The sequence below is a fragment of the Magnolia sinica genome, chromosome 5 (assembly GCF_029962835.1).
Source record: "Magnolia sinica isolate HGM2019 chromosome 5, MsV1, whole genome shotgun sequence".
NCBI classification, from domain to species: Eukaryota; Viridiplantae; Streptophyta; class Magnoliopsida; order Magnoliales; family Magnoliaceae; genus Magnolia; species Magnolia sinica.
In genome coordinates, this window is record NC_080577.1 from 44405938 (window position 1) to 44429063 (window position 23126).

At 40.2% G+C, this 23126-nt stretch overlaps 1 protein-coding gene across 9 annotated transcripts in view; it reads right to left on the reverse strand.

Moving 5' to 3' along the window:
- Positions 1 to 8393: 8393 nt before the first annotated feature.
- Positions 8394 to 23126, reverse strand: part of LOC131245991 (serine/threonine-protein kinase GRIK2-like) — a 45794-nt gene continuing 31061 nt past the window's right edge. For 7 of the 9 annotated variants that reach the window (XM_058245834.1, XM_058245832.1, XM_058245831.1 and 4 more), the window contains 5 exons: positions 16022 to 16117; positions 10641 to 10707; positions 10060 to 10175; positions 9867 to 9945; positions 8394 to 9171 (listed from right to left, as the gene is read on the reverse strand). In XM_058245834.1, coding sequence (XP_058101817.1) covers positions 9044 to 9171; positions 9867 to 9945; positions 10060 to 10175; positions 10641 to 10707; positions 16022 to 16117 — 486 coding nt within the window. In that variant the 3' untranslated portion in view covers positions 8394 to 9043. Of the gene's footprint in view, positions 9172 to 9863; positions 9995 to 10059; positions 10176 to 10640; positions 10708 to 16021; positions 16118 to 23126 lie in introns of those variants that run through there. The other 2 variants (XM_058245836.1, XM_058245837.1) reach the window with 2 other exon arrangements.

The following is a 23126-nucleotide window of genomic DNA, read 5'->3' on the forward strand; positions in this document are numbered from 1 at the left end:
TTCTTCTTGCATTCATCCTTTATTTATAGTTTTGATCTATCCATCTAGATCCTTCCCATTGTCCATCTAGATCCTTCCTACGTTCCGACGCTTACCAGAACCGTTCAGCACTACTTGACTTCCTTTATTCCTCTCTTTGCCATATGTCCTATAATCGTATCATACGATTGCTTCTTCATTGGTCGCTCAAACAATGACACGGCATTGTTTGATATGCTCTAATTACTATTATCAAAAACTATTATCCGGACATATCTACAAATCTTTAAATACACCATACAGATCCGTACAGATCACACGCAACTCCCCATTACTGGTTCTCAAAGGGAATGGCGATAATGGGATGAATAACATAAACTCTTATAATATGAAAGACTCTACTGTAACTGTAAGGAGTTTAACTACTCCAACAGTCTGTTCCACAAATAGAAGTCCAGAACCTACCATCCCATGCACCAACACTCTGTTCTATAAATAGAAGTTGAGAACCTATCATCCCATCTCAAGTTTCTAAAAGGAAGGGGCCAAAAATCAAACTACAACATCATCACTGACATCAATGGTATGACTTTTCCTTTGAATATATAATTTAGATTAAATGTAAATTTTGAAATTATCGCAATGAGTTTCTTAGCTCAATATATTAAATCGGATTTTCAGAAGAACCTTTGTTCCACTGCATTTTAACCTAAAACTCCACCATCCAGATCATGCAAAAAAGCATACAGCACGCGTTCGTGATGATCCGAACCATGGATCCTGTGGGCTCCGCCATTGATTGGCTGCTATTGAAATTTTGCTCCGATAGGAGTACCTGGACCATCTAATCAATAGACCTTTTCTCACTATAAATGTGATTACAGTATCTGAGTTTTCCATTCGGGTGGAAATAATTCTTAGATTTTCTGCCTCAAAAACCAGGTAGTTTCACTCATTAGATGGACCACTGTGTACAAACTATACTGACGGTTTAACAACTTTTTTTTAATGCTGGTGCATAAATACAATTCAATTGGATTGTGCATCCAAACATGACCGTTCTAGAACTTTCAGATTGGGAATCCCTCATAAGACCAACAGTGACAACCTTTGCAGAATCAATACGCGGTCGGTGAGTGGTCCATATCCCAATCCACGTTATTCCTTTTTCATTTCAGCAAGGGCAAGCACCAAATGGACGGCGTGAAAAAAAGAAAAAAAAATCGGCAATGGCCCGTATTCAAAGGCCCAAACCCACTGATCATATGTTATGGATCGTCCGATACATATCACTTTTTGGTGAATCGGGTTGAACTTACATTATGGTCTACCGACATGGATTGCGTCATACCTCCGCCCGTCGGTCTCCAACTGGAACCGGCAGGAGCTTTGAGTGGCCACCGTGATGTATGGACTTTATCCATACCGTCCATCCATTTTTTGGTATCATGTAAGATTATAAATAAAAAATTGATAAAGATCCAAGATAAATATGGACCACACAATGGGGATTAAACTCTTACCGTTGAAAACTTATTGGGGGCCACAGAAGTTTTGGATCGAGCTGATATTTGTGTTTTCTCTTCATCCAGGTCTATTTAACTTTATGAATAGGTTGGATGGAAAATAAACATCATGGTGGGCCGTGGAAAAGTTTCAACGGTGAGAATCATTATCACCGCTGCTTCCTGTGGTGTGGTCCACTTGAGCATTGGATCTGTCTAGATTTTGGTTCCATTTCATATAGTGTCATGTAAAAGTGGATGGACGGTGTGGATAAAACCCATACAATACGGTGGCCACTCAAAACTCCTGCCCGTTCCCAGCTGGAGACGGCGGCCGGGCGGGTGTAGGACGCAATCCGCGTCCGCAGACCATAATGCAAAGTTCATCCCGATTCACTAGATTGTGGTGTATACATGGCCCATATGGCATACATGCATGCTAATCCAGTCTGTCCAAATCATTTGCCGACTATGGAGGGGGTGTAAGCCCGAAAAAGTTACTAATGAGACCAACCTGACCGGGGGATCGGTATCTATCAAAATGGACGTTTAAAATTAGAAATGGTCAGTGGTCCAGATTCAACAGATAAGATGGATAAGACCCTGAGATTGGTGTCAATATCACACTTTGCTTCCCTTATTCATACGGGACCAACTATGTTATGGGTAAAAATAGACTAATCAAGGAGAAAGGGCTAGCTTGGACATCTGTACTCGTCGTGTGATTAGCCAACACCAATCATGACCGAGGAGCTCATCAACGACCAGAAAACAGTGACCCATTATTGAAGAAACTGCCTATTTTCCGATCTCAATCATCAGAAGATAAAGTATCTCCACTTCCATCATATGACGAGCCCTTCCACGATCCCATCCATTTTCGATATGTTGCTTGAATCATCTCTTGGTAAGTGTTCTCGAGGTATGACCTCGTTCGATGCGAGATTCCGAGTTGCTACACTGAGGGAAGCCCTACACCGTACGATAAGATGAAGAAGATGGTCATCCTTAACTTCGTCTATATTCCACCAGGGAAAGGAGCTTGATCTCGGTGCTTAGATACGACGTCCAAGGGCAGGTCGGCAGGTCGGTGATTCACTCAAAGGTTAAGGAAAAACTTGACCATGGCTCACTAGAAAATTCAAGTCGATAAACTACTCTTCGGGATAGCTATGTAGGCCACCTCGGATGCTCGACCTCAACCTCCTACTACATGTTTCCTCTGATCTCAGAAGGTAACCGCGACATGTTCGAAAGATGACCATGACATGGGTCTATTCGAGACCTCAGCCGAAAATCTCAGAAAATATCAACGACACACTCAGGATACAATTCCCTCTACAATATGAACCTACTAAATAGGAGGTTATCATCTACGTCGCTGCACCTTTCAATTATAAATACGAGTTTCTCCAATGGTGAAAAGGTACACACAACCTAATGCGTAAATCACACCCAAAATTTCTACATTCAACTAGACCTAGTTTGTTTATCTGACTTTGGCATTGGAGGGTCCCCTGCTACAGCTAGGGTCTCCTTTGTGTTCTTTGTGTATAGGTATTCGAGGATCCAATGAGAGTTAACCAGATTTCTGCATCAACACACTATTTAGGTGGTCCGGATAGGCGTGTATCTATTATGCCACGTTCATCGTAATTAAATTATGGCTAAAGCACCATGTAGCCTAATCCAAATTTCCACGGAGAAACGGTTGCGGATAAGATTAGGTGAGGCAGGGCTGACAGCTTAATGGGTGAGGCCCTGACTGTGGCTCCATTTTGATGTATTTTTTATATCCACTCCGTCCATCCATTTTTTAAGATTATTTTAGGATATGTTCCAAAAAATGAGGTAAATACAAATCTCAAGTGGACCATAACAAAGGAGAACAGTGGTGATTGAACGTCCACCATTGAAAACTTTCTAAAGCCTATTGTAATGTTTATTTTCCATCCGACCTATTATAAGGTAAAATAGAGAAAAAATTAGCACTGTAGATGAATCCATACAACGCCCTTTTTTTAATCGCCAATCGGAAACTTATCTGACCAAAGGCGATTGTTAGGGTACGGACATTGATTTTTTGACGAAAATACCCCTACCTATTAGGGTAAAGCAGCTGGATAAGGCAAGGGTATTTTCATCCTTCTGGGTTCGTCCGTACAACTATAATCTACTTTGGTGCTTAAGGTTTTGTTTGGGTCCAATGAAAAAATGTGGGTAGTACATTGGGTCTATAGGATGCAAAATCCCTAAAACAGGCTGGGATAAAAAGAATATATATACACTCACATGAGACTATGGCGGCTCCAAAGAAGTTTTTAATGGTGAAAATTCAATTCGTACTGTGTGGTCTACCTGAGGCTTGGATGTACTAAATTTTTGGGAACATGTTTTTAAATGATCTGGAAAAACGGGTGGATGGCATGGATATACAATACATACATAGAGGTGGGACCCACGGACAGTGCCTCACCCATTAAGCTGTCACCGCTACCTCACCTAATCCGCCCCCGAGGTTAAACTCTCGTGATGTATTTACCACCATTTTGAAAATAGTGGTGGCTCAGGAAACGGATTGCTGGTGTACCACACCACCGACCTAGCTGGTGTGTTAACGTCAGCAAGTTATGTGAGTCCATCATAATTTATGTCTTGTATCCAAACCGTCCATCCATTTAACGAACTAGTAGTAAGTCTTGACCCGAAAAATAAGATAGATCCAATGATCAAGTGGACCACACTGCAAAATGCAATTAGGGATTGAATGTCTATAATTGATACCCTTGTTGGGGTCACAGAAGTTTTGGATCAATATATTTGTTTTTCCTCTTCATCCAGGTCTATGTGACCTTATGAACAGATTGGATGGAAAATAAATGTTATGGAGGGCGCACGATTGTTTATGTTTTAACGGTGAGAATCATTGTCCCACTACTATTAGTGGTATGGTCCATTTAAGCTATGCATATTATTCATATTTAGGTTCATGCTCTAAAATAACCTCCCAAAATAGATGAACAATGTGGAAATAATAAATACATCATTGTGAGCCCATGTAACATTCATCTACTTTCCCTCAAAATCTGATTGCCTACTGAGTTACTCAGCAAGCTCTTATCGTGCTGAGTAAACCCAGTTGGCCCACCTTGAATGTATGTGGTCTATCCATGTAGTCCATTTGCTTTTTCATCTAATTTAAAAGGTTGAGCCCAAAATTGAAGTATATGCAAAGATCAAGTGTATCGTAGGATAATTATTTCCACCATTGAAACCTTGTTAGGCCCTACGGTGATGTTTATTTGCCATCCAACCTTTTCATAAGATCATAAAGACATAGATGATAGGAAAACACAAATATAAGTTTCATCCAAAACTTACATTGCCCCCAAGAAATTTTCAACGGTAGAAGTTCAATTCAAATGTTTCCTATGGTGTGGTCCACTTGAACACTGTATATGCTTTATTTTGGTTTCAAGCCTTAAAATTATCTGGAAAAATGGATGTACGAAGTAGATAAAATACCTAAATCATGGTTGACCTCACAAAATTTACTCAATAGGCTTGTTTGGCCAGCAGCATTAGGTGGGATTAAGGTGGATGGAATCATACACCCTGATCCATAGCTCAAAGTGGTAGACTGAGTGAAAGATGCAGTGTTTCAACATTGAGGTCTTAGTATCAATTCCCTAATGGGAGTGGCACAGTGATGTGTGAATTGATAGTAGGGTGTACTAACAAGCTACCACAAAAGAAAAACAGGTGGATAGAATCATAAAAGTTACAATAAATGCATGAGTAGGGTATTGTCCCTGGATTGAGTGTAACCCATGTTTTTTAATAATATGTTTGGAACGTATGCATTCAAAAATAAATCCCATATTTTACTTTCAAATTGCACTTGGATTGAACCTGGATGAAGCAAAAATCCGTCATTCATGGGATTAGCAAAATCTCATCTCACACTTTCCAACACGAGACTTATTTTTCAAAGCCTACAAAGTTAATTTTAATCCCATCTCACATTACTTCCAAACATGTCATTCCCAACTTCAAAGTGGGATTGCCAATGAATCCCATTTAATATAACTTAATACCACTATCCAAACAGACCCTGACCAGTTGGAGCTTGGAACTCATGTACGTGTATACAGGCCATCCAAACCGTGAGGAACATTGCGATTGGGAAAGGCTCAGAAATTACACTGATTACCAAAACTTAACCGTCCAAATGTTGTCTACCAACATCATGGATAAAAGTAAATAAGTGACTGGGCCAAATTAGCAAGGGCAGAATCAGACGGTACTATTGCTTCTCGATATAATTTTTTTTTGTGCCCCTTACACAATCGGTTAAGCCATTTGAACGGTTTGGATTGCGATGCAACCATGTCATCGGTGCGAAACAATACTCACTATCATTTTTTAAATGGTGGTGAACAATTATACGTCCCACGCCAAGGAACGAGACGAGAAGTGTAATAATCAATCTTACTTCTCGCGAGATGAGAAAAAAGAGAGAGGAGAGTTGTACAGCAAGGTCCATGTTCACGCATGTGCAGGGAGATTGATATGGTTTTGAAGGAAAGGAGATGTGGGCCCCACAAGCAAGCATGTGGTTCCGACAGAGTTTGTTATTAAAAGGCCAGATGCGGTTCATAACGTCCATCTGTCTACGTCTTGACAGAGGAAAGATCCATGCCCATGAACCGAGGACTTTCAAATTCCTGATGCAACTTGAAATGTCCTGGGGAACCATCATGTGCAAATGGGACAGATGATTCGGCCATCCAGAAGGTTCATCTTGTGGCCCATACTTTGGATGGTGGGCTTCTTAAAATTCTCACAGATTAGATGCTTCTAACCCTTTCAGCAGTGGCCCAGAAATTAAAGGTAAAGAAATGCAGCAATGGTCCAGAACAAAGGCCAAAGATTTCATAGCTAGTATCTTTTAAACTGAAAATATTTTTGCATCATCCCCATCTTCGGAGCGTTGAACCATGGGACCACTTGTACGACGTGGATGCATCGGGACCCACTCGTTGCATCAGGAGAGTTATGAACTAGACCGTGCTTCGAAGTAATTGCCACGTACATGTCAGTCCACGGACTGGATCGGAACCGTCCATTTAGTAGCTCCAATAGTGGATGGGTCATAGATGAAAAAATCACCTTAATTGGTAGCATTCAAATGAATGCCGAAAAACAAATGAAAGGAATTAATTCCATTAGAGGGTGAGGATGGTCCGATCAAGGCAAATTCTGTTTAGTGGCCAGTCTGCATTGATTCATGCGGAATGAACTGTCAGGATCAGGATAGGATATGATACATGTAGGGTCCAGGATACGTGGGTAAGAAAGTTCCATTCCTCCGGAGGCATACGATATCTTCTCCTAACCACTGTACTGTACATTGAGGTTTAATGCGGACCATTGCCATCCGCTCCAAGAGGATCTAAAGAAAAAGTACATTCCCTAGGGATCTGATTCCAGGAAATAGTACATCAGAGGGGATCCTTTTAGGAATGGACCGTGGACCAGTAGACTATAAACCGGACAGCCGTGTGTAGTCTAGCGTATTCCTTCAACGGACTTCCGCACCTTTTTTTTTAAAAGATGGAGGCGACACGTCCACCATACACGTGGCTTGGAAGGAGACAAGGGAAATCCGAAACATGGCTAATCAAAGCCATCTGATTAATTAGCCCCACTAAATTTGAACCACGTGTCACTTGTACCCAATAATTGATGGCTAGGATTATCCAAAAACAGTAATTTTGGGGCAATAACTGCTCCTAACTTTCTCCACCCAGATCCATAGCTCAACTGGCAGACTGAGTGGAGATATCTCGTTTCAACACTTGAGGTCTTGGTATCGATCCCTAGTGGGGTTGGCTAACATGGAGTGTGTGTACTGGCATGGGTGTGTACTAACAAGCTAACCCGAAGGAAAAAAAAAAAAAAACCTGTTCCTAGCTTTCTTATTTTGTTTGAAAGGGTGAAATGTCCATGAAAAAATAAAATAAAATTTATACAACTGGTATGATTGTGAAAAGAGAAGGAGAATGGAATAAGTAGTAGTTGTGACTGCTACAAGGATATGATCAATATTGGGAAAGACCTCAACACTCTGGTAGATGTGACGATTGACCCGCAATCATCAAGAAACAATACATGACGGCATGTAAGTAACTAAAATCAAACCTTCTAACCTATGGCTCCAAATTTAGATGGATCGTAGACCAAAGAGGCGGATGGACATTTAATGGCAACGAAACTAGCCAATTGATGGACATTTGATGGAGGGATTAAATGGAATATTCAGCAGCTGGATTTTTTTATGACTGTTCCAGAAATTTACTATAAACTGGGGTTAATGCATGCCACGTATACAATTGCTTAGCGCTCAAAATCAATTATTGCCCCCCGTATTTTTCTCATTGAGCGTTGGATTTGGGACAGTAATCTTCCCATATTTTCTCATTTCTGTTCCTCCCCACAACCATCATGGTGGGACGAACTGAAAGAAGGCTGCAGGCGCTGGCCTGCTTGTCAGCAGAGAACCCATGAAAACCGTTTTTCAGTCCAAAAAAGGCCCTTAGATGCCATAAAGAATGCACAGGACATTGCGGCCCACTGAAGGAAAAATTGATTTCTAGTCGGCTCTGGTTAGCACCCAAATGGTCCAGCAGGCCACCCTCAACCCACAAAGGCTAAACCCAGCTGATGTCATATCAGGGGCTGGTAAATGCCCATCAGGGCATCAGCGCTTGCAGACCATGCACTGGGCCGACGCAGGTAATGGCCCCACCCCAATTGTTAAGGTCCAGAAAACAAGTACTTGGATCACTCTGGCCTGCACACCAAGATAATGGAAGAGGAACATCAGCAACAACACATCCCGGAGCATTCAAGAGAACAAATAAAATTCATTATCGAGGACAGTAGCCATGATGCACTAAAACAGCTGAGTACCAGCATATCTCCCAACTTCAAGAAGCAAACCTAGTTCCAAGCACAAATCAAAAGAAACAAAACTCAACCTCTACTGACTTTTGTAGCCCGAAGATTTTAAGCAACAGTGAACCTGTATTACAGAGTTAAGAGTCTGACTATGCACACGGTTTCAAGTGAGTGAGAAAAATGAGACAGAGAGACCCTCTGCTAATAGATTTTCTGTGCCAGCCATGATGTTATGATTTGATGCTGCAGGCACTGTTGGCACTCCCTCTGCCTGACCTGATATGGTATTTGAACAAAAGAAAAGGCAAAACCAACAAGTTCCTAATTACGATGATACCCTTTGCTTCAATTCATGGATATTTTTGACGTGCCTCTAACCAGAGCAATCCAAAGGGGATCTCGCCACCCACCTCTCAAGAATCTCACATGTATGTTTCACACTTAAGGGTTGAGATCCAACTGCCAAATCTCTCTCTCTCTCTCTCTCTCTCTCTCCTCTTCTTTTTTTTTTTTTGGCACTGTACAAAATACTTCTTACAAGTTTGAACGATAGATCCCAGTTTAGTCAACACCACCTATGTTTGCACATTGGCACCTTAGACGGAGGCTACACCTTGGAAGCTCTTGCGCTTGCACCGACACAAATACTCAGGGATCGGCCCTTCCTCTCCAACGACCCATGGATGCACTCTTACAGCTTCCAAGACAATCCGCTGTTTTGGATCTGCAATATAAATTTACAAATATTTAAAAAATAAATAAATAAATAAAAGATAAACAACATTCAAAAATTGAGGGTGATAATTGCATATAACTTTTGTACCAAGCACCCATCTGAACATGTCATGGTGAGGGCAACATCTGGACCACTTATCCAATGGCCCCACTATAAATTGCCCATTACCCAACAATCATTCCAATCAGAAACTCCTAGCAACCTCTGATTGGAACAGAGCCAAAAGCAGGAGTGGTTTTCTTTTTCTTTTTTGGTTTCTTTTTAGAACAGAACCAATAGTAGTGGTCTTCTTTTTCTTTTTTCTTTTTTTGTTTCTTTATTTTCATCATATCGACAGATTAGCACTGTCCGACCAAAGCAATTTTGTACAAGGGCAAGATCCAGATGCTCATCCAATGGCCCCACTATTCCAATCAGACAACCCTAACAACCTGATTGGATCAGGGCAACAAGTGGGTGGTGGTCACTTTACCTCAAATCAAGGTTTATGATTGTCCAACCAAACCAATTTTGGGCCACAGTCCATATATGGTGGACCAATGGATGATTGCTAAGCACCTTGCACACATCTGAACACGGGACCGCAAGGGGATGTGCGTGATGCAAGTCTTATGCAATCAGCATTGACCTATAAAAATTGCTCTCTCCAAAACTGAAGTAAACTGTCAAGAGAACTGATAGACCTTTGCAGAGAAGCGCTTCCAGTAAGTTCTTCAGCTGCAGATTGATGCCATCCGGAAGAGATAATGGGTTCTTAACAATCTGAAGCAGTGGTGTGCATCACTAAACTTAGTCACTAAAAAAGCTCAACCTGAAGAAAGTAGCAAAACAAAAAATAAAAAATAAAGGCGTTAAAAGAGCAGAAGCAGGTAGGACCTTGTCGTAAGTATCTTGCAACGTGTCCCCAAGAAATGGGTACTGACCCAGCAACATACAGTACAAGGTTACTCCCAAGGCCCATGTATCCGCAGCTTTACCATGGTAGGTTAGCCCTGTTTGGAAGAAGTTTCACAAAAGTATCAGTACAGTACATAAATGTTATTGAGTGCACCCAAAGCAACTTGCACAGGGACACATCATGAGCGTTGGGGAAATTTGGACCCTGAAAAACCCAGCAAACAGACACATTTCTACAAACATATATTGTTAAAGAGGGAATGTATTATTATATAAATATTAGTTCATAGATGCATAAGATATGGAAAGATGTATCTGCATACTTGAAATGCATTAGAACTGTATAAATCGATATTGCTAAATTACAAGAGAAGAAACATATATTGAGGTTTTGCCTGACAGGTCTGCAACAATTTTTTTTTTTTAATTTTATTTTATTTTATTTTATTTTTAAGATGTTGCAACTTGTGTCTGATAGACCACCAAATTCTACTTTAAAGAACATGACTGTCCTTACATAGGGTGCCTATTCTGGAATAATTTTCAGAATCATGCCTCACCTAAACAGCATTCTGGTGCAGTGAAGACGGGAGTTCCCGGAGATCTCCGAAGAACGTCGTTATTGTCCTGCAGACAAGAAGCAACTATGAAAAAACAAAGAGTGTTTTCCATACGAAGAAACACGAAGCAGTTTTCGAGAGAAATGGGATTGAGTTAGACATTGCAATGCATGTTTTTATTTTATTATAGCATCTCATAATGGTTCTCTTTTTTTTATTTCATCTATTAATGGTTAGTTGAAACACACCATCGAAAAGAGAGAAATAAAAGAAAAGAGCCATGTCATTTGAAACCCAAGAAACCACCGAAGTTTGTGTTTAAGGCAGAAAGCATTCCAGTGTATTTTTATGTTCCAAATTTTCAAATCATGTCCATGTTAGATATGCTATCATATAACATAAAACCTTGTAAGATCTTTTTGCATATGCACGTGTTTTTTTTTGTTTGCTTTGCTCTGATGAGTTCTAGCAGTTCATAATGCTTCGCTATCTAACATGCAGTGTTAAAAGAGGAATATATTTTTTTACCAAACTCCACTGTATCAAAGGGACACGGTTTAGATACTGACAGTGCCAGTAGCAAAATTGGCTACTGAAGTGACGTCGCCAAGTTCTGTATGCCCTACCATGATGCATGTGTTGTATCCACACCGCCCATCCATTTGGAGAGATCATTTTAGGGCATGAGGCAGATCCAAAGCTCAAGTGGACCCCACCTAAAACAGTGGGGGTTGAATGCCTACCATTAAAAACTTCTCTCAAATAAACATCTTGGTGGGCCCTAGGAAGGATTCAACAGTGGGCGTCACTGTCCCCACTGTTTTCTGTGGTGGGGTCCAGCTGAGCTTTGGATATGCCTCATTCTTTTCCTCATGTCCTAAAATGATCTCTCCAAATGGATGGACAGGTGGATACAACACATACATCATGGTAGGGCCCAGAGAACTTGGTGATGTCACTTCAGTAGGAATTTCGCTACTGAACCCATCAGTAGGTAATCAGCGTCCGTATCAAAGCATGAATTTTGATTTCTGCCTAATAATTTGAAAATGATCTGAAAGGCTCTAAAAGGGCAAGGGGAAGGCCTAAAAGGATGTGGGTGGAGGTAGAAAGAAAAGACTTCAAGACCAATAGTTTAACTTAAGATCAGTGTTCGTAATATTTGATACTATCGGCCGATAATATCGTTATCACATGCAAGCGATAAGAAACCCCCAAAAAGCACTTGGAATTTTATTTTATTTTTTTGAAGGATTCTTTGTATTGTGCGATATATCGCAAGATATCACACGATTTTCGTTGATATTGTCACGATTTTCCTCGATATTTGTAAGGATATCATGCATTATTTGCAGATTTTATGACAGACATTTCGACAATAAAAAATGCTGGAGATGCCGGGGTTCCATAACTACCGAAAAATCGAGAACAAAATTTTTAAAAATGAAAATATTTGAATCGATGTGAGAGATGGGGTTTCAGTGCATGTAGAGAAGAAGATTGCATAATCAGAGCCCTCTTTCTTCTAGAAATCCATGAGATTTGAGGTTCCGGAAGGATCGGAACTCTCTTTCTTCGAAAATGCCATCGGAAACGACGAAATTTCAGGGATTTTGGGTTCCGGAAGTACCGGAACCCTCTTTCTTCGAAAATGGCTTCGGCCGGTCTTTGTGAGAGAGAAATCCGATCCCTCTTTAACAGGGAGTTAGCATGTATGTGGTTTATCCACGCCGTCCGGTCTTTTTAAATGGTAGATCCGATACTCTTTAACAGGGCTTTTGGGCCCATCGTGAATAATGCATCTGGCTTGTCCACGCCGTTGATCTGTTTTTCCAGTTCGTTTAAAGGGTTGAGCCCAAAATTGAAGAATATCAAAACCTCAAATGGACCATATCATAGGAAACAGTGGGAATAATGATTTCCACCGTTGAAACCTTTGTAGGGCCCACAATGATGTTTATTTGTCATCCAACTATTCAAAAGACCACAATAACATGGATGAAGGGAAAACACAAATATAAGCTTAATCCAAAACTTTTGTGGCCCTTAAGAATTTTTCAACGGTGGATGTTTAATTCACACTGTTTTCCGTGGTGTGGTCCATTTGAGCTTTGGATATTATTTATTTTTGGTCTCAAGCCCTAAAATTATATTATAAAATGGATGGAAGAAGTGGATAAAATATATAAATCACAGTGGACCCCATAGAGTTTACTCAATAAAGTTACACTGGACACGGATTTGATGTGGTACGCGAGTTACACCGGACGCGGATTTGATGCGGAAGCCTTTCACAGGAATTTTCGCACTGGAAACCTATGTGGGGCCCAACTTGATGTTTGTGAGAAATCCATACCGTCCATCCGTTTTATGAGATCATTTTACTGTATTAGACCAAAAGTGAGTAGGATCCAAGACTCAAGTGGTCCGTACTAAAGGAAAATCTGGTTAGGGAAATTCCTACCATTGAAACCTCCCTGGGGTCGACACTGATGTTTACACACCATCCATACCGTTCATAACGTCATTCCTACGGGGATGAACTGAAAACACAAATATTAGCATTATTCAAAACTTCTGTGGCCCCACAAATATTTCAACTGTGGATGTTCAATCCTAACATTTTCGGCCCACTTGTGTATTGGATTCGGCTCTTTTTGGCATCATGTCCTAAAATAAACTCAAAAAATGGATGGAAGGAGTGTATTTCTCACAAACATCACAGTGAGCCCCACCTAGGTTCCCGATGAGGAACTTCATGCAAAAGGCTTTGGCAGCAAATGTGCCAGTTACAACCGTAGGCGTAGATCCACCGAGGTGGATGGGACTTTGATTGTGGGGCTCACAGTGATATATGTGTCTTAAATCTACACCATCCAACAGTATTGAAAGATCATTTTAAGCTATGATCCCAAAAATGAAGCAAATCCAAATCTTACGTGGGCCATACTACAGGAAACATTAGTGATTGAATCCCTACCACTAAAAACTTTACGGGGGCCGCCAGAATGTTTATTTGTCATCTAACCTGTTGATAAGGTCACAAATATCTGGATGAAGAGACCAAAAAAATACAAGATCGACCTAAAACTTTTGTGGCCCACATGAAGCTTTTAATGATCGATTACCACTATTTCATGTATTATGGTCCACCTAGGATTTGGATCTGCATCATATTTTGAATCATTGCCTAAAATGAGCTTCCAATAGGTATGGACGGTGTGGATGTAGCCACATACATCACGGTGGCCCCCACAATCAGGGGTCTCACCCACCTCGGCGGAATGATTCAACGAGGATTGCATACTGACAACGTCAACAGCGAGGTGGCTACTGACACTACTCTGTGGACCCCGTACGATATGTATGTTTTATCCAACTTGTCCATCTATTTTTCCAAATAATTATAGAGGATGAGCCTAAAATTAAAGGAGATACAAAAATCGAGTGGACCACACCACAAGAAAACAATGGTCATTGCATGCCCACCATTAAAAACTCTCTATGGCTTACTATAATGTTTATTTGGCATACAACCTGTTGATTACGTCAAGCACACTTGAATGAAGAGAAAACAGAAATATCAGCACAGTATTGTCGATTTTTGGAGCAACAGTACTATTCCCAGCCACGTTGAGATGTAGACGATGATTACGAGCCACCGCGCAACTCTATATGGGTCTAGGCCACAACCAGTCCCCATCATTGATATGTATGTTTATCAATTTTTACTTCTTTTGATTTTCAATGAATTGGTTGTGTTTTCATACATGTCTTTGATACATTTATAAATGTTATGCATTCAATTTAAATATAGTTGCATTAGTTCAATTAAACATCGCATAGCTTATATGCACCTTTTTAAAAAAATGTTATGATTTAAAAGCGTGTATTAAAGTCTTTTTTAACAATCTCTGAAGTTTCATTGAAAAATTCAATCATTTTCCCAATGTTTCCCCATGTTTCCCAAAAAGTGCGATAAATTATGTGATACAAACGATATATCCTGTGCGATAACCGATACATATTTGTATCCCAAGGGTGTGATACATAGCGCGATACCGATATTTTGAACACTACTTAAGATATGGTCTGAGATAGAGAGGAATTGCGGGTCAGGACTCATGTAGCTGACCCAAATTAGTTGGGGTAAGGCATATATGATGATGATTTGATAGTATTAAGCACCTTACAAGGATGCTTGGGGTGAAGGATTTGGAATAGGGATGAAATTTACCCTCTTTTTCTTTGGGGGGGGGGGGGGACGTCTCACATGCAACTAGCTGTAGATGCTACTAGTTGAGGGTGTCAAGCCCAGTGTTGTCATGTGCATTCGCACAATCGCATACATTGGCTCAGATCACGTATGCCATGGCATACTAAAGTATGAGATGGTTATGCCATGGCATAATTGCATAACCATGGCATACTCCGGTATGCAATGGCAGAATGGCCAATGGTCAAATTTCTTATAGATTGTAGTAAGTTGTAAGCTATACCTTGTAACTTGTATTGTATGCATCAACTCATCAAGATTCAAGTTATCAATACAATTTCTATATTTTTTGTTTTCAATAATTAGTTCTTTCTTAGTGTAACTTGTTGATTGTTTAAATTTGTTTTGTTATATATAATATAATATAACTCAATGTATAAATGGTCTAATAGTCAAACTACAACAAATTGGGTAAATAAACCCAATCCAATCACTTGTAGTAATTAGACAATTTTTCTTTTTTTCTTTTTTTATGATTTTTTTCATTTTTTTATTTTTTAAATTTTCAATAAATAAATAAATATCATCAGCCTGAGCGATCGCTTATTCGTTTATGCGATGGCATAAGCAATCAGCCCACCGTGGTGTAGATATGGCATCCTAAGATTCCCAACAGTCTGGCATGGTTCCCCATAATGAAAATGGTATGCTACCAAAATCATGCTCAACCTAATCATCAACTACATGAATTTCGAAGATTTTGGATGGTTGTTGATTGTTTCCTATCATGTAGCCCACATGATGATTGGATCAGCATACTTTAACCATCTGATTTTCATGATGAGGCAACCATGTCTGATGAATTGAATGTCCAACATACAAAGTGGTGGGCCCCACATGCAGCTTGTTGCAAGTTTTTAATAATAAATGCTCTGCCATTGTAATAAATGCTCTCTAAATCGACAGATTTGTAGTTTGATTCCCAAACAGTGGACTTGAGAATTTGCAAATCCAAATCCAAAGAAAATCCACAAATCTGACATTTGCCGAATTCACATTCTTATTTCCTTGATCCCAAACCGGAAAAAAAGGAACACATGCACCTGCATCTCAGGCTGCTTTCTTTGAACATGTTTAAAAAGATATGAGTAATGTAGCTGTTTACCTCAAAGACCTGGCTGACACTAAAGTCTCCTATCTTCACTGTCCCACTGCTCGTGACCAGAAGGTTATCAGGTTTAATGTCCCCATGCACAATATTCTGTTGGTTGAAAAGAATAATCAAGATGTGACGACATTAATAATATACAATGGTTAACAATAAAAATTATTTTACTAGCATGCACACATCTATATAGAAATAAAGAAAATAATGTCTACATAGCAAGCACAATGCCAAAAATACCACTGGCCCTGAATTGACATGAAAACAATGTCAGGCAAAATCTATGTGAAGAAACAGGGGATCAGATGTGACCAGTGTTTTAAATATCGACGATATCAGCCGATATATCCCACGATATATCTTGTATCCCACATGTACGATACGAAACACACAGGTAGTGCTGATATATCCCACCTATTCGATCCAGTGAGCATTTTCAATTTTTGATCTATGTTTTTGTTATAAATCATGTTAAACCAGCGTTAAATGGTTACAAATCTATGATTCTTCATGTTTTCCATGAAAAAATAATGGATTTGGAACTTCGATTTCGAGATTTGGGGAAGATGGGTCAAGTTGCGGAAAATTGAGAAAAAACAAAATTTCTCACAAACCAGTTGCAATCTTTATATCCAAACACAAAATTAAACAGGTATGTAACCCGATCTAGTGATTCTTCTTTTGCTTTTGAATGTATTGCTTGTGTTTCCATAAATGTCTTCTTACATTTATAAATTATATCAATAGAATTTGAATATACTTCCATCAGTTCAGTTGGAAAGCACATATATTAGGACCCCATACAAAGGAAACCCCTATAATGTGCACTTTTTTTGTAATGTTTTGATTTCTAAGTGTGTATTGATGTCTTTTTCAACAACCCCTAAAAGTTTCATTGAAACATTTGACCAATTTCCCAATGTTCCCATGTTTCCCAACAACAACGATACATTATGCGATACAACCGACATATCCCATGCGATAACCGATATTTATCCGTATCCCAAGGGTGCAATACATTACGCGATAACAATATTTAAAACATTGGATGTGACTAACTTATACCCAACATAAACCATGAAACGAAGGTCATGCAATGTACAAAAATCCAAAAGCTTACACCCAATAGGCACTGAACTCTGGTGATCAACACACTGGCTGCTTAAAAATAGCTATGGTTTATCAAGCTACCACAGCTTTCTGATAAACAATCAACATGTCCCCCAATTCGCTTACTTGTCTCAATCTCTAAACTCTAGGCCAGCTAAGCATGTAGTGGCTATGACACCTGCTCCCCAGCCGTCTCCCTTCTTATAACTGAAGAAATAAGTTTATAGCTAAATTAAGCATGGAGTGGCAATAGATTCAGATAGAGAAGCGCAAAAGCACCCATTTCAAAATGATAACAAGTATAAATGCTAGGAAGCATGAGCGGGGGCAACAAGTCCAAAACATGATTGGAAGTTAATGCGGACATTAGTGGTGCACCCTTTAGAGTGTACCAGAGGAGGAGACGTCGCCAACAGAGTACCGGAGCGGATGAGTTTATGTGGATGGACGTTGGGTCCATCAGACCCATTTTCTGACGTGCTACGAGTGCAGGAGCGGCATGACCACACCGTGACCATAGATCCATGGGTCGGATTTCACACCCTACTACACGGGTGTTTTAGTTCTAGGCGTTTTTGCTCTTTTCCCTATTTCAGAGGCTTTATTGCACTTTCTTTACTTTTCATCTTTTATTGTTATTTTTCTTGTTTCCAAAAGCTTTAGTGCACTTTTACTTTCCATAGCTTATATATACGTTGTGAGAAACCCTATTTTGGATTATTATTGAGTGAATAGAAATTTGACTCTTTTCTTCCTATTTATTCAAGAGATTAGGGTTTCAGGATTGGCCCTTGGGTGTTGAGGATTCCACCCCGATTTCAGGTTTCCTTCTTTCTAAGATCTTCGAGGTGCAGGAAAAGGTAAGAATCATCTTCCCCCTCCTTTTCTTTTGATGACAAAAGGACCTATACCTTCTTCATCTCAAACCCCTCATCCTTCACCCCTTTCATTCCTCACTAGATATCCCCTTTCTAGTTCGAACGGAAATGAGGGATGGTTAGTCAATAGAATCAGATCTAAGCTTAATTGTGTACTGACTTATGCTAGATCCGGGTATCTTCATATCCCGAGGTTCTTCCTTTTTGCTGTTTACGTGATCTTATGCTAAGGGGCATGATCCTAATGGAATAACCTCATCTTTGTATTGAGATTTACCTAATCGCTTGGATTGGAAATGGTTACTTAATTAGTGTATTTATTTGAATATTCCTTAACCTGATTATACATGCATCTAGGGTTAGGTCATCACATGTCCCTGCATCAGAAGTTGGAGCAGCACCTCACTGGAAGGTTTGGGTGCAACTAGTCATAGCCGGGCCACCGAAGTCTCCGTACCAAGAATTGTATTCCTTGCCTTCCTGTTTCTAGTGAGTACTACACTTATTGGGCTAGGACTGGGTTGACGTGAGCTTGGATTTGAACTGGTCGGGCCAGACATATTCAAAATCCTAATCTAGTTCCCCATAATCAAATCCATCACTTTTTTTCAACCCTCGGCACCTCAATAGAAGGTTCGGGTGCAACTAGTCATAATCAGGCCACCGAAGTCTCCATACCAAGAATTGTATTCTGCGCCTCCCTGTTTCTGGTGGGTACTACACTGTTATAGGGCTAGGACTGGGTTGACTTGAGCCTGGATTTGAACTGGTCAGGCCAGACCTATTCAAAATTCTAATATGGTTCCCCAGAATCAAACCCATTACTACCCCTTTAGCTTTACCCACGTCAATGGCATATTTCTATGCGGGTTTTACCAAAAAGGGATTGAGTTATTTCAGTAAATACATTCAACCAACCCCAATACTTTTACCAATTAACATCCTAGAGTGCTAGGACAGCCGATTGCCAGCTTTATTGGGTCCTCACTGTGGCTTTAAATATCAGCATTGGACCCTGTAACCCCGTGATGATACGACGTGGGCCAATACAGCCCCATATCTGCACATTCCAACCATATCTCTATTTAAAACCATGGTCCCTGTGACTAACACAACCACCCATGTGCCTGCAGTTACCAAAGGTGAAGACTGACTCTAACAATCTTATTTAAAGTTCAAATTTCTTAGATGATGAAGATGATTTTTTAACTTCAAATTTCTTAGATGATGATGAAGATGATTTCTTAACTTCAAATTTCTTAGATGATGATGAAGATGATTTCTTAACTTCATGAGCACTTTTTAATTCCTTGAAGAAAGAAAATGTAGCTTCTCAACGCGACTCAAACCGAGTCACTCACCATGAGAAGGGCAGACTTTATTAAAAAGAAAAATGGGATGAGTGAGAATCAAACTCGTAACCTCTCACATGGTGAGCAGCACTTCTAACCAGCAAAGTACATGCAGGGCTGTTGCTTTATGTTTTGTCTTTACTTGCACTACATTTAACTATTTTAAATATTTATTAATTTTCCTTTTAATTTCAATTTATAATAATTAAATATCATGTCGAATCGGGTCAAGTCTTCGAGTCAACTGTCAACCCAACCCAACCCAACCCAACCTCGAGTCAAGTTCTCATTTTTGAACTATGTATGGTACTAGGATTTCAAAGAATGATGAATGAGAAAATTGGTGTGCAAGGTTTGTTATCCTCGTATTGGGGTGGTTAACCACGGAGGGTTTGAGTTTTGAGGATTCTTGTAAGTTTTGTACCAGCCATTATCTTGGTATAGACTGATACTAACCCGAACCTGTTTAAACAGGTCCATGTCCAATTTGAAACCCATTTTTTAAATCAGACAGGGTTTAGGTCTAGCATATCAGACCAAGTTATGGCGTCAAGTCAGTTAACCAGTTTCGTAGGGCTATGTAATTTATAGTATCATTTATCAGTGTTTCTGAATAAAATTGCTTGCATGTGCAGCATGAGCTTTCTTGAATGACCTTAGGCAACTTCTGGTGCATCGTGAGCTTGCACGAACCTGAACCTTTGTCTTTTTCTTTTTTTTTTTGAAAGGTTGCACGAACATGAACCTAACTGAACCCAATGTCCAAAGACCCAACAGGTTAATTGGTTAGATTCAGGTCAGTGACCTCAAGTCAGCAAAGCCCATGAAAACAAGGGGTAATGGTTGTGTCCTGTAGAAATCAAGGTTTCAGAGCAATAGAGATCCCTCGAAACTCCAGTTTTTTTTTTTTTTTGACAGATAGCGAGAAATTTTATAGATAGAAAAACAAAAGGGGACTGACCAGCTGAGATAGCCGATCAGAAACTCCCTAGAAAAACCAAATTACAACCCTTTAACTTATCCACAGCAGAAGCCCATTCAACAATAGAGCGGAAAGCCCTACTGATAGTATCCTCTATAGACTTGGAAGTGTCATTAAAGCACCTCCCATTTCTTTCTTCCCACATGGCCCACCAAACTGCCAGGAAGGACATCTTCTAGAGTTTAGATCTTTGATTGCCACACTTAACACCCTGCCAGGCTTTCAGCAAACTGCAAACCGAATCTGGAAAAACCCATTGAATCTGAAATCGAGACAGAATTTCGGACCAAATGCGGTATGTGAACGGACAATGAACAAATAGATGATCCAAAGATTCTTCATTAGCCATACAACATAAGCATATATTTGTGATGCACATGCCTCTTTTTCTCAAGTTGTCCATTGTGAGGACCTTTTTTCTTAGCAATCAACCATCCAAAAGAAGCTATCTTTGGAGGCACTTGAAATTTCAAGATATAGTGAGAGTAATCTTCTTCAACTGAATGAGGATTCCTAGCAATATGCCTATATAAAGATTTGACTGAAAATAGCCCTTCTTTGTCGAGACGCCAAACTAATTTATCTTCAGAAGACTGGACCGGATTGCTACCCTGAATACGATTGAGCAAAGCGACGTATTCTTCGACTTCTTGGTCACAAAGATTTCTTCTACACAACGGGTTCCAAGCAACTACTCCCACTAGGATCGAGTAACATGAATCCACTGATATAGACTGGTTTGGAGCGAGACGGAAAATACACAGAAAAGCTGATGCAAGCATATCATCACCCACCCAAATGTCTTCCCAGAATCGAGTATGATTACCATTTCCGATTGCAATTCCTGATCTTTTAAGGACTGCCGCCTCATTTGATAAAATTCCTTTCCAAAGAGCCGAGGCTTTGTATGAGGAAGAATTCTTTGTCCAACACCCCTCTACCGAGCTACCATACTTGCTTTTGATCAGATTGTTCCAAAGAGATCCATTCTTGGTCCCTAGCCTCCAGGTCCATTTGCCTAACGGAGCCCGATTCATACTCTTGAGATCTTTTACTCCAGCCCCGCCTTCTCGAGTATGCTTACAAACTTCCTTCCAACTAACCAAATGGAACTTTTTCTTGTCCTCTTTACCGTGCCATAGAAAATCCCTTCTAAGTTTCTCGAGCGAAGCCAAAATTGACGCTGGACATCTGAATAAGGACATAAAATATAGAGGGAGGTTCGATAAAGCCACCTTGATAAGGGTGAGCCTACCACCCAGAGATAAGTATCTACATTTCCATCTAGCTAGATAAAAACCCACTCTTTCAATCACCTTGTCCGATAAAGCTATAGGGGGTTTATCGATACACAAAGGAAGACCCATAAATGTGGTTGGGAGGCGACCCATCGCACATTGAAAGAACGCTACATACTTCTCGATCTGATCTTCCGCCATATTTACCCCAAACATTTTAGTCTTTGCCATGTTAACTTCCAAGCCCGAAACTGCTTCAAAACACCTGATTATGGTCCGTAGATTGTTGATTTTATCCTGGTCTACTTCAAAAAACAAAAGTGTGTCATCCGCAAACTGAATATGAGAAATCGAATTTGCCATCCCTTCCACTCTAAAACCATTAATAATACTGACCTCATGGCCTTTACTTAGCATTCTCGAGAAGGTCTCCCCTACTACTCTGAAACCATTAATAATACTGACCTCATGGCCTAACGAAGACCCCTAGAACTACAAAAGAAACCTTTTGGAGAGTCGTTGAATAAAATGGAAAAGAAGGCCGAGCCCACGCATTCCCCAATCCATCTTCGCCATCTTCGGAATCCCATCCGTGAGAGCATATACTGGAGAAAGCCCCAATCGACGTGATTATATGCCTTTTCAAGATCCAATTTGCAAAGGAGACCCTGTAATTTAGATTTATGTCTAGAATCTAAGCTTTCAAAAGCGATAAAAGCATTATCCACTATCTGACGACCCGGGATAAAGGCACTTTGGTTATCAGAGATGAGAGATCCAATCACCCTTTTCAGACGAGATGCCAACACCTTAGCTAGAATCTTATAGGGGCCCCCCTAAAAGACCGATCGGTCTGAAATCCTTTAGGGATTCAGCCCCCTGAACTTTAGGAATCAAAGCAACAAAAGATGCCCCGAGATCCTTGGAAAGCCTACCTCTTTCATAAAATTCCTCCATGAATTCCATCACATCATCCCTTAAAGTATCCCAAAAAGATTGAAAAAAGACCATCAGAAAGCCATCCGAGCTAGGGGCTTTGTCCCCTCCCAACACATCTACGGCTCCTTTCACCTCAAGGATAGAGAACGGAGATTCGATCGCAGTAGCATCCATCTCGAAAAGACGATCCACATGTAAGTGATCCAGTTTGGGTCTCTTCCATCCTCCTCCCTGGAGAAGGTTACTAAAGTAGCGTATGGCCTCAGCTGATATACTATGTTTGTCTTCCAATCGAACCCCATTAACTACTACTATGCTTCTAATCTTGTTAAATCTCGCTCGGGCACTAGCTATACAATGGAAAATTTTGGAATTTTTGTCGCTCTCTTTTAACCATTTACAGCGGGACCACTGTCTCCAGCAAATTTCATCCTCCATCACTCTTGCTGAATAATCTTGAATCAGCTGGATTCTTCTAGACTGAGAGTTTGAAGAAGTGGAAGCATCTTCCGATATCTGATCAATAGCTTGTAACTCAGCCAAAATCTCTCCAGTTTCCACTTATCTTTTACGAAGAACTTCCACTTTCCAGATTTTTAACTTGGC